Source organism: Salarias fasciatus, chromosome 5 (assembly GCF_902148845.1).
Source record: "Salarias fasciatus chromosome 5, fSalaFa1.1, whole genome shotgun sequence".
NCBI classification, from domain to species: domain Eukaryota; kingdom Metazoa; phylum Chordata; class Actinopteri; order Blenniiformes; family Blenniidae; genus Salarias; species Salarias fasciatus.
Window position 1 is genome coordinate 20997621 of NC_043749.1, and position 13287 is coordinate 21010907.

A 13287-nucleotide genomic window follows, 5' to 3' on the forward strand; every position below is an offset into this window, starting at 1 on the left:
TTCAGCGCACCTTGTTTAAGATATGAGTAAAGAAACAAAACCAAACAGCTTTTGAAAAGGATTGGTGACTGGCAAGAAGCTTCCCGCAGATTGATAAGATGTCAATATGCTGGAGCAAACATTGTTGGAGTGACAATGTATTTAATACCACAACACACCGGAGGATGGAGCCAGCAGGAGCGTCTGGAAAACACCGCCGCCGCTGCTGCCGCCGCTGCCTCTGAGCGTAAAAGGGGCGTTTCGGAGCTTGGCAACATCTCTCTTGGCGGTGCCAGGTGTGTTCAGACCTGTAGCAGGCGAACGCTCGCAGATGTCTCTCAGGTCAGTGGTTGCGGACTGGATCTCAGCTGCATGTACCGCCGCCGCCCGTCTATTCTTAGCCTGGCCACAGGTATGAGGGATTTCTCGTTGACGCACTACATTTCAGCGACAGTGACTCCACGATCCGCCGCCGAGTGAGTACAAGATCCTCTGTTTACATTTTGTTTTGACTACTTCGCGTTGGAAAGCTTCTCCGGACACGAAGAGAACCGTGGACGCGGTTTCCAGAGTGGGGATGAAGAATATCAAATCTTGATTGTCTCCTTATAGATATTTTTCCCTCCTCATAATAAACTCTTCTGTTTTTACGCACAGGGAGTGCTCGGGAATATCGCAGCCAAGGCAACTGTGCGCACAGCAGAGCATAGACCCGTGACATGACAGACATCAGCGGCTGATTCACGGGTGAAAAACAGCCTCATAAATGTCAAGAAGATGAAATCCCCAGCAGGTCGGGAGAGCAACTCAGGAGGGTTTATTAGGCCGCGCCACTTCACGCTCATTTAACAACAGCGAGCCGAGGCGACTCCGACCGTTTAGATCAGCCAGTCGGTGGAAAAGAGGATCAAAATGTCCAGAACACTGAAGAAGAAGAAACACTGGTCCAGTAAAGTGGTGGAGTGCGCCGTGTCATGGGGGAACCTGGGGGACTTTGGCTCCGTGGTGGAGGTCCTCGGGGGAGCAGAGCTGGGACAGTTCCCCTACCTGGGCCAGATGAAACTGGACGTGCTGGTGTGCCACGTCGGGAAGCTCCCCTACTACGGGGACGTGCTGCTCGAGGTGAACGGGACGCCGGTCAGTGGACTTACAAACCGCGACACCCTGGCTGTCATACGCCACTTTCGGGAGCCGATCCGCTTGAAGACCGTCAAACCAGGTGCGTCCTGATGTGCGCTCTCTGTTCCCATCCCTGCTGCTGTCACCTGAGCTCTGTCTGTTTGGGAGATGAATCTTTAGATACGAGCCAACGAAACACAACAACCCTGATGATAGCGCACAGGTTATATAGCTGCTCAGCAGGGGGTTCAGTCTGTGATCAGCGTGAAACGCTTCTCCTGTACACAACTCAAAAATCTGCTGCACGTCTGCGTGATTACAAAACCCCTTTTCTTATCTCCTCACTTATGATGTAGCCTATACACGTCCATGTACATGCTGAGAGAGATTTATCACAACCCAAAGGTCAATCAAATGAGTGTAACTGGGTCCTTGTACCTCTGAACTCCTTCAAGAAAATCACACACCTCTCATGTAAACCACCTCTGCACCATAACATCTGGCCAATTCACTCTCTGCTTTTCCAGGGAGATCTTGCGGTGATAATGGGAATAATGGCTTACTGCCCAGTTGCAGCCCTCCTAGCTAAGTGCACTTACATGCATAGAAATAAGGCCTAATTATGTCCTCCATTGTTCGGGCTATTCTCCTACCGGTCGGCCACAGAAGCCAAGGTGGCTGCTGTATTGTATTCCATTGTGTTTCTTTTCACTATCCAGCTCTCCAAGGATGCCGACGTCAATGTCCCAACACTATGTTCAATATCAGTGATGGTTTGGTGTTGCCTCTGCTGCTCTGGCACAACATTAGTGTCCTTAAGTGGGATTTTAGTGGCGCTGGTGGAAAGATTTAATGTTTTCAGATGCGTGTGAAAAGAAGAGTTGGCCTTACAATTGACTCTATACTGGAGTGGGAATGTCTAAGCAACAACTGAGACTGCTCAGACGGTTACATCAGCAGCAGCTGAGTCCCCGTACCTCAGGCCCCAATCCCTGAAGATCGCCTGTGCGTGTGTGTGAGTGTGTGTGCGCACATGTGTACTTACAGTATGTTTGGTTACAGGTGAGTGCTGTCATTCCCGAGAGCCTCTGCACCATTTTTTATATCCTATTGCTTTATTTTCATATGTTTTGTAAGCAATCAAGAGACTTAAAGAAAAAAAATGTTTGCCAAGATTTATGAGTCTGTTGCTTGTTAGTTTGTATGCACATGACAGTGTGTGTAGTTTATGGTCCTATCCTGCACTTCCCTGAGCTCCTAACACCATGCTCCCTGCCCCACTAACCAAGGATGATTAATAAAAGGGATGGAGAGAGAAAGAGACAGAGCGAGAGAAGGGGAATGAGAAAGAGAGAGAGAGAGAGAGAATCAGCTTTGCCTTTGGCTCCAGGCTTGACTCCCACGCGATTCTGTTTTTGCTCTTTAAAGCTCACAGAGAAGTAATAGGTGGCAAAAAATGGCAAAAATCTCATCACACATTTCCTCACTGTCATCTTTACCCGTCTGACCTACATGCCCATGTTCTCATTCAATCACATGCTCTTCAATATTCTGTTTGCGAAAAAAAAAAAAAAAAAAAAAAAAAATCTCACAAATTCCCCCTGGCATCAGCGTACAGGCGGAGTTGTTGTATTGTATGATTACGTGTTTGTGCATGTGTGCGCGATTGCGCCGTGTGTATACATTCCTGTGCGGTAGCCTCATGTTTAATTCACACCTCTTGCATAATTGAGTTAGTGAGTGGATTTTCTTCACTCTGATGGAGGCAGTGGGCCTAGAGGATCAGCTGTTACCAGGAAGCCCGGGACGCCGCGATGACATAATGGCGGCCAGCAGCAGCGGACAGACTCCCTGGGCCCCACCAGATGTTGCGCTGCGCTTTTCCCAATATCCTCTTGTGTGCTGCGCCCGCCTTGCCCTGTGGAGCTGGTGGGCCTCTCCCGCTGCTGTGCTGCTGCTGACAGCTGGGGCGAAGTCGCTGAGGAAGATGGAGAGAGTGATGAGATGCAAAGGCAGACAGGGGGGTTTGAGGCAAAGGCAGAGGGATGGAAAGCGAGATGCTAGTCTCTATGGGGGCTATTATCTGACTCAGCTATTGATTGGAATGAAAGAGTTGCACACAGCACTTCACCTAGTTTTCTATAGCTTCTGTTGAAACATAAATTCTCAAGGGACTGCCAAGAGTCTCATTCTCATACATGCACATTCCCACACCTCCTTTACTACTCTTAGTTGAAGAAATCCGTACTAAGCCTTTGCCAGGAATTCGCAATATGCCATGATGTGGATGCTCTTATTTCCCTGGGAACTTTGATTAAGCTGCGAGATGGCTCTATTAAAAGCTCAGTACTGAAATCTATTTCTGCCTGTACCCCCAGCTAAGCATCGGGAAAAGCTGCCTGATGAAAAGCGTCATGAATGGAAACTCAGAATTCCTTTCCTGCCGCACAGATATTTTCTTCCAGTGCCTCCTATATGTTTGCAGCTTCAGTCGGAGCACAATCCAAACATACGAACAACATGTATCCATTTATATGGAGCCAAAAGGATGATGATTCCGACATCAAATGAATAATTTCATATTGCAGTGCACAGTGGGTACGCAGCGCAATGAGCGTCTTGTCTTTCGGGCTAATATTATCCGTGTGAATGTATGAAATGCATGTAAACAAGCTCCCTCCTGTGTCTCTCGGGGTAAGAGATGGTGCGATGATTTTAAAAATAGTTGCAAAATCTTGCAGCAATCACCAGATTGCAGGTATGTTTAAACGAAGTGGTAATCAAGTGGAATATTCAAACATGCCTGAGTGTGTGACTAACGAGATTATGGTTATTTTACCTTTATTGATTTTAATATTGTATAATTGTTTCTGTGATAATGAAACCATATTAAGCATGCAGAGCAACATAATTCATCTCATCCCGTAAGCTGCTAAGTTTCGGAGGCTCATTTTGCTCTTAATTGTGTTTTAATTTTCAAGTCAAATCACATAATTGAGTTTTTACAGAGCTCGACTAATTCTGCTATTGATAACAATTTGTTGCCTGCTCTCGATCACAGTTTCGACGCTCCTGCTTACACAGCAGCGCATTTTCCATTACCTGCTGATCATGCCAATAGAGAAGAATGCAGGCTGACATGAGCCTCTAAGCCTCTGTATCAAACGGCAATAGTGAGTGTGGGTTAATCACATTAATGCACCTCTCATATCAGAAAGTGCCTCTCAATGGAATCATCCTCTTGACAGGCGTTGCTTTGTCACTGCGAAGAGATTTGCAGTCGGCTGCAAAACAAATGGGGATTGAAGAGCGAGAGTGGGAATACGGCAACCCGGCGAGCCTGGTCAAATAACCCCAGACATCCACTCGTACCTCACAGATGTTTCTGACAGTCAGTTGAATGAAGCGGTTGACGCATGCTGCTCTCCTTCCACTGAGGTCGTAACAGAGTCATCTAAAGCTGATTAAACTTTCTTTGCGGTGAGAGTAGTGAATGTGATTACAGATATGCTTCCTTTATGTAGATTAAACCTCTGTGTTTCTGTCTCGCTGAGATCCGTTTAGGCTTCAGTACTGATCCTGCTGATCTGGCATTGGATTATTGACTGACGTTTATGGAGCTACTTTTAGTTCTGGTGATTTGTAATTGCTTTGTTTGATCCGTTCGTTGAAAAAAAAATTGTCTTTCAAGTATTTTCTGCAGAAGCCATACCACAAATATGAAAGGTCTGATTGTAGGAGTAGTTGCATAATTTATGTGATTACAGTGCTTACAATAAACCCTATGAGGTGGTGAATTCATGTTGCTGTCATTAATAATTCAAAATGCAGGTAGCATGAAAGAGAGAAGATGAACCCTGGCAAACCCTCAACAGGACGACTACATGAAATATAAAGAGAATCTTGCATCAGCCTGCTGTTGCATTTATTAAAGCACCACAGCTCCAGTGAAAACCTGCAAAGCACCATTACCAGCAGGTATGCTTGCACTGTTATTTTGTAAGCACACTGCAGAGTTTTAGTTTATTCAATGGCATTTTCTTCTTCTATTTTGTTTCTCCCACTATCGTCCCTTTGAGGATAGTGTTAAAAAAAATCCTTTCAAAGAAACTGTAATCATCAAACTAAATGCCATATCTGCTCACATTGTGGATGTTATTTTGGACGTTGAGTCGTCGAAACACAAAGAACGTTCACTCTCAGCTGGACTCGCACAAATCAACCTCATGCTAAACATTACAAAAGCTGAGAGACGTAATCGCCAACAAAAGAAGGCTTATATGTTAGAAACTGGATGAAACGATCCCATTTCAACGTCCACTTGTCTGAAGGCAGCCATATGTCTCTGCACTTTAGGCGGCAGTGGGTGACGTCGCTCAGCTGTCATGGTGATGGATTTGTACTCCTCTGGTATGCTTCTTTTGAAGCTGCAATTTTCAATCAAATCACGTTTACCAGAGCGGCTGATTGCTCTATGGGAGACGGGATCAAATGTGCAGGAGTAGGTCGATTGATATGGAACATATAAGGAACGAAGCACACGTTTGCGTTGTGTATATAAGTAGCACAAGTTTGCTTGTTATCAGCAGATTCACTCATGAATAATTGTGCTGCCTCTTGTGATGAGGCCAGGTGCAGCAGGCTCAATTCTAAGTGAGTGTCATTTCAAATACAGGTAACATAGTTATGCGTTAATTGGCAGTCAAGAATTCCGTCATTAGGTTGAATCCAGAATGTGAAAAGAGTGCATCTGCTAAAATTTAAACAGTTTTGACATCTGCTTCAGATCAACGCATTGTGAGACAGCGAGCATATCTCCTGTTAGTTTGCTTGTTATTCATGTGCCTGCATGGGTCACTGTAAGTTGCCCACAGGTGTGAATGTTGTGTGTGTGTGTGTACTGTGATGGACCGCCGCCCTGTCCAGGGTGTGCCCGACCTTCACCCACAGTCAGCTGGTCTTGACTCCCTGCCATCATGAATGGGATGAAGCGGGACAGAAGATGGATGGACGTAGGTTTGGGATGCGGCGGGTGCTTTTGATGTGGTGTTATTTCGGCTCATTTAATGATGGTTTCACTGGTGAATTAAACAGCGAAGGTTGGAAGCGATCGCTTTGAAGCTCGCTCCCATGCCCCCTGACAGTTTTATTACTTAATCTCTATCAGTCAGAGTGGGAGCACGTCAGAAAACACTCCAGCCGTCCCATTCTGCTGCTGGCGTTTGGGTGTGGACACATCCCCGCACTCATCAGCCAATAAGTGTTCAGTTCGTGCTGCTTCGGAGCACTTGAGCACGACCGTCATGCAGTAAATGCGGGACAGTCGCCCCAGCATCCGAGTGTGATGATTAGCAGGAGTATCGCTCCATCACCGGATATTCTCAACCTCCTAACCTCATCTCATTAAGGTCTTAATAACTTCCATTGCTCTCTCTGCACTTCCTTTCCTCGCACACGTCGAATCTGAGTGATATCATGTGGCAAGGTTGATTTCAATCCTCTAAAACCTCATAAAGATTGTGATGATTTTCATGCATTGTAAATTTAAAACGAGGCTTTCGGTTCCTTATTGTACCCATAAACTCTGAAGTCTTAAAACTTGATCATTCAGTGATTCCAGAAAAAATACTAGGTGAGCGGACAGATATGTCTATTTTCCTGTCTTTTCTATATAACCACCTCATGCTTTTTGTATCGGTTTGGCCTTTCACTATATCACCCTACAAAGCATTTTGTTGATGTACAGCTTGTTTGTCCTCTGTGACTCTCATCAAACATCTCCCGTATGAGCCCGAGGCAGCTGTCAGCCCTGCAGTGAAGTGATGCTTTCTTACCTCTCTGTCCTTCTTTCTTTCTCTCTCGCTCTCTTTTTATATATGAAATACACACACACATGCTTGTATAGGGAGCTGCAGGAGAAAATATGATTCATAACTCCAAAGGACATTGATTACAGTGATTTTCCTTTCAAATAGCAGTGGCCACTTTCTGTTTCCATAACCACCACTCGCCTAACCTTTACATTAACTTTTAATCCTAAGCTAACCGTCATCATGTCACCACCTTAACATGTAATTGTTTACATTTAGATTTTTGCCTTTACCTGTAAGACAGTTGCATTCACCATTTGATGTACAAATAAAGTCAATGAAATGAAACGTCTCTAAAAAAAAAAAAAAAAAAAACTTTTGATATGTCTGATAAAAAGAAAGAATCCAGCAGCTTTTAAATGTAGAAAATGAAGAAATTCCATTAGATTTTTTTTAGATGTGAAGGCAACACAAATGGTAACATAATTCAGAAATGAAAAGCAAATGCAGAAAAATGTTTTTTTTCCTAGTTGTGTGCTTTATACAAGATACATAAACATAAAATATGATGCTTCAACATGCCAGTTTTTTTTTTCCTTCCAAAAAGAAAAAGTATTACAGCTCCATCAGTGCATTTTTGCATCGGTTTCCCTGTTATGCTACAGCGCTGCCAGCATCCCATCACATCAGAGCTGAGAGCTACTCGCTCATGCTTTGCAGTGTGTTTGAGGGAGGGGGAGGGGGAGGGGGTGGTTGGCGGGGGATGACGGGAGGGGGCGGCGTACTACAAAACAGACGAGCGTAAAGTTGCTGCCGCCCCTACTCCAAGTCCTCAATAATTCATTTATACTAAAGCTGAATACTCTATATTGCTGTGCATGTCGGTAGAATCACAGTAAAGAGGTGGAATACAGTGATAAAGTCCAGCAGGACTCGCACGTCACAGCCCTCATTCATTACTCCCACTTTAATCAGCATCTGCTACAGTCTCAACATCAGCGGCATGTGTGATGAGATTGATTAGAGGTGGACCTGCACATTTTCAAATAATGGAGTGATTCATGACGATTGCCTTTTCGGTGAAGAAAACAGAGTGTGTGTAGAGATCTGAAAGCTCTGGCTTGTATTAACTAAGATTGACAGTAGTAGAATTATTCTTATTCTCAGTGTCATTGCTAACCACTTAACCACTGTGTTACTGTGTCAAAATGTTACACTCTGAATATAACTAGTATCAAACACAACACAAAAGGTCTTAAAAGGTTTGATAGGGTGATGGGTTATGCCTCAAATTTGTTTGAGAGTGTTTCTTAAATCAAGGATAGGTAGATGTGAACGCCACTGACACAGGCTTTGATGCCTGGATCAAACCCTGGTCTCCATACTGTATCATTACAGTACATAATAATACAGTATTTTGCTATACTGATCGATGATCGGCCAAAAACAGAGACTTGCATGAGGTAAAACTTTGCATGCTGATGTTTTCCAATCTATTTGTGTTTCATTACATTAGAATAAATCCTCCATGATGTTTGTTCCAAGATCACCAACAAAAGTCTCAGTTTTTAGTGTCAAATAAAGGGAAAACAATGCCATACAACAAGCATAATACAGCAGAGGCAGCAGAGAGCGCAGGTCATCGGGGGCAGTGTTTAATGAGCAACGGGTTCAAGTTTTAGTTTGTGTTTATGTGTTTGAAGGACAGAAATACAGGAGATAGTGAGAGGAAGTACACAAAATACCACAAGCTCCCCACACAGAATATGCTGCGTAGAAAAAGCCTATTATGCAGACTTACATCTTAGCGTTAAAGAATGATCTCTCTAATTGAATTTTCTGCAGTAGCTTTCTGGCCATAAAGCCAGAAAGCATACGAAAAGCATTCAGGTGTTTACAGTATGTACAGTCAGTGGGAAATGCATATATTTTTTAATCAGTGGGAGGTTCTGGGGGATTTCACTTCATCTGTGCCTTCAGTCCTCGTTCCAATTAGAGACTCCATTGTTGTCTTAAATGCCTGTTTGCGCTCATACTGTGATATAATGACTAATTCTAATCCTGGCCCATAAATACGTATTTATTAGGAGGTTATGGAACCATTTGTTACATTTTTTGTTGTATGTTTTTTTTTTGCTCTAATAGCAGCACAGTTATTGAATGAGAGTGGGTAGGTGGATTTCACTGCTGACTGAGTAGACGAGGAATAATGGGCACCAAAAGTGGTTATTTTTCCTTTGACCTGCATTCTATTTGCCCTCATTACTGACTATTCCTTCAGCCTATTTTGTTGAGACTGCTTTTCTCTGTACCAACTGACCAACACTGACTGCGAGCTGTATTTTCTACACATAACACAAATCTGTCATTCAGTATATATATTTAAAATGTCTTTTTTCTATGTACTAGTTATTTTTTATTGAAAAAAAAAATGGCAAGAAGCCTATCATGACCTGGTAGCACATAAAATAGTCTACAAATAAAGGTATCATTTCATCTCTCAGAGTTCACAGAAACCTATATCTAACTGTGAAAATGTGATCCTACCAGGAGCTCCAAATCCTCCCAAGTATGATTTTGTGTGACATGGTTGCAATCTGAAAATGCGCCTTCCTATTCTCTGACAGCATCAGTCACATCCTGTGAATGTGAGCCTGCATCTGGGCTGGGTGTGGAGGTGGAGAGGGGGGGGACATAAAAGGATGGATGATTGTGGCTTGGGTCATCTTGTGGATGAGCCTCATCTCAGTGTCTGATTGGAGATTGGAGAAGAAGGCTGGTGAAGAGTCACTTCACGGTGAGGGGCGAGAGGCCTGTTTACTCTCCTGGAGGCGCAGCGGCCATACGGAGGCTGACTGACCCCGCACGTGAAGGACGTTATCTTTATGCAGCAATGACTGCTACATGCAGTAGTCGGCTGTGCGCCACCCCGCCTTCCTTCCCCTGCCACTTTCTGCGATTGCAGCCTTGGCCAGCGTGTCACTTCCCACCTTCCAGATGTGCATTATCCTCCGACTGGTGTTTATCGCTGCAAGATAGGGGCTCAGGTCACCCCTAGACAGCTCATAGGTAATGGGCCTTGACATCTGAATTAGTCTGCTCTTTCAGAGGGTGATTAGTAAGCAGCTTAGGATTCTGGGGGGATGTTGATAGGCACATACAAACAGGCGGGGGTGACGGGCCGGCGGGGCGCTATCTCCTCGGCCTGTGATGGGAGGCTTGCCAGTAATATGGTTCATCACGAAGTGGTCACGGTATGGTTTTGCAGATGACAGAAGGTGGGATGGAGGGGGAGACTCAGGCCAGCGCGATTATGTGCTTACACCGATTTAGCCACTCCAAGTACATACTGAAGCCGGAGTGGCAAACCAAGCTGTTACCCTCATAAACTTTATGAATAGCAGAGTTTTCAATTTTGAGACCCAAATCCTTTTCCTGTCTGTGTCTTGGCTGTGTGACTGGCTGGCCCAGCTGTTAGGCTCATCCTTCCCCCAGCTCTTTTATTATTCCTTGGCTGTGTGATTCGCTGTGTGCTTGTGGCGGCAGGGGAACGGCTGGCTTTGTAGAATCTTAATAGCGGTGAGCTAGTGCCAAGCTTTCCATTCGCCGCTTGCTGCAGGCGTGTGACTGAATGCCAATGAGACATTAGGGCTGAAACAGGATGGAGCAGGCCAGGCCGTGGCGGCCGGGATCCGAGTGGCTCGAGAGCCCTTTACCAGGTGAGGAGCGTACATGTGGGCTTCCTGAGGCCGCACAGCGCGGGCGTCTCAGGGTTATCTCGGCGCCTCCTAATCGTCAGGATGTGCCCTCGCTTGTGCCGCTCTGTCAAGAGGGAGATAATCTAAGTGCATTCTGCACGACTTTGACTTCGGTTGCGGTCTCTGCAAGATACCACTTCAGAAAGGGAGGATATTAGATTAGACTGCGTAGATTTTGATTCAGTAAAGATACAATGACACATGGCATTAAATGTGCTGACCCGAGTTAACTTCTCTTCTCTTCTCTTCTCTTCTCTTCTCTTCTCTTCTCTTCTCTTCTCCTCTTCTCTTCTCTTCTCTTCTCTTCTCTTCTCTTCTCTTCTCTTCTCAGGCAGGACAAAAAAAGATATGTATCTGATGAAATTTGCCCTTTATCCAATTGAAATTACAAGAATTGAATGTCTTATTTAAGACCTTGCTTGTCGTAGCACTGTTGATACCACCACTTCTATTAGATGTCGTCACATTTGGTTATCATCGCAAATAATTTATTATTGCCCCTGTTTAATGTTGTGATGACTGCATCAAAAATAGATCACTGAGGACGGTATTATAAAAGTGCTGTGGCAATGCAGAAAAACATTTTTTTATGCATTCTTAACTTTACATATTGCTCTGCTTGTGAATATTTCCTCGCTTGCCCCACTTTGTATTTCTCAAGTATAAGCATTACTTTACATCATAGAGAGAGTCGTAGTTAAATTCACTTCACTCTTAGAGCCATCTGAATGTGAAATTCAGTTTTCTAAATCATTGTTTGCCCACTTCTCAGACTATACCAGTGCTTTTTTAGAAAAACACAAACACAAAGCTTGATTGAAATGTTTCTGGGTGTGTTTTCTTTGAGGGATATTTCAGTTATGTCACATCTTGGGGAAAATACAAGACATAACAGGACCTACTAATGCATTATAAATACAAATCTGCAGTACTTATGCTCCCTTTAGGGCGTGCATTTTGTTTTTATACCATCTGGTGACATTGATTGAACAAAATCAGTAGAACCTAAAAAGACGAAGCAACAAAATGGATAAGGAAATGCAAAAGAGACGGCATACATTTCTTTTTGACTTATGCATTTCTTGCAGATTTAAACTCAGATGTAGCTATACCTTCATTTTTGTAAACACTAATGATTCATGTTACATGCTTATTATCTTTGCATTTCAAATAAGTCCCATAATATGAGTGCAAATAGATACAGGTACTCATATTAGGTATCCACAATATAGATAGAACACACACACACTCGCGCGCACACATCGATAGAATTAATCTGTCTCTTTCGCAGCATGCACATGGTTCTCCGCATGACACAGATGTTGCTCACAGTGGGATGGGACGATAGGTGGATGCAGAGGCCCAGTTACCCAGTCGCTGCCTAATCTGATTACAGACGGCTTCACACAGTCGTCCCAACTGATGAAGGGCGGGCATCAGGGAGGAGACAGATGGACGAGCCCTGGTTGTTAACAGCTGCGGTTAACGCTGTTGTGTAATATACAGTTGTGATGTTCAGGAAGAGCAAGACGTGACAGTATTTACATGTCCCAAGCAGCAACTCCCACAAGGACAGTTAGGAGCATTTGATTTTTGCACGCCCCAATAAATTCTTCACATCACATCATCAAATCCTGCTCATCTTTTGCTGTTTGCAATGATCTCGATCCTGATAAAGTTAATGAGGCTTACTGAAATATAGCAGTTGGTTTTCTCAGTTTGGTGACCCCAAATTGCCTTTAGGTATAAATATGTGTACCCATCTTCTGTGTGGGTTTGTATGTAATGTGACTCTCAGTGTAAACCAGTGCATTCATTGCCTTTGGTGAGATGCAGGCTGTGTTGTTCTCCAGCACCCTGTGACTCCTAATTATGTACAGAAGATAAAATACTGTCTTAAAAAAAAAAAATCTACATTTTCCACCCAAGAGTGTCACCTTGCATATTCAGTGTTCTTGGGAACATTACACGGCACTTAATGTTCTCACTCTCACCATACAGGGCGAAACATGAAGGTTAGCATATGCTCACGCGGGGTCGCGTATAGCACGCGTCTCAGTGTTGATTAACTCCACCAAATCAAGATGCAAATTGGCTTGTGCTGATTAACATCAATTTCATTATGTTTTTCACTCATTCCAGCAACCTCCTGTCAAAAATATGACTTCAAAACAGTTTATAGACGTAAGAACCGAGGATGAGTGGCAGCAGCTGGTGCTGGAGGAGCGCTGTCAGACGTGAATGAGAAAAACTTATAGAGAAATGCACAAGCGAGAGAAAATTTATGAGGATGATACTTTATTTGTCCTAAAATGGAAGTGATTCCAGTTACCCCAACAGCATTGTCAGCTTCCCTGTAACTTATCTCTTTTAATCACAAATGTAATGTGCTAAACATAAATGTGAGCTATCAGTCATGTCTATCATGATTGTTTGAAACACAGTACTCACAATAAATGGTTGTCTTTTGAACTGTGTGCTGCTGTATTCACACTTTGCATAATGAGATAGATAAATAAGACGGCCTCTTCAACAAGACTATGTGTTTATAAGGTAAGAAAATGCCGCCTGCATGTTTACTCTGTATTTGCTCATTCTACTGCAACTCTCGCTCTTACTAT

The 13287-nt window shown here is 43.8% G+C and overlaps 1 protein-coding gene across 3 annotated transcripts in view; it reads left to right on the top strand.

Moving 5' to 3' along the window:
* Positions 1-274: 274 nt before the first annotated feature.
* Positions 275-13287, top strand: part of magi3b (membrane associated guanylate kinase, WW and PDZ domain containing 3b) — a 129080-nt gene continuing 116067 nt past the window's right edge. For all 3 annotated transcript variants that reach the window (XM_030091415.1, XM_030091416.1, XM_030091417.1), the window contains exon 1: positions 275-1198. In XM_030091415.1, coding sequence (XP_029947275.1) covers positions 892-1198 — 307 coding nt within the window. In that variant the 5' untranslated portion in view covers positions 275-891. The remainder of the gene's footprint in view (positions 1199-13287) is intronic.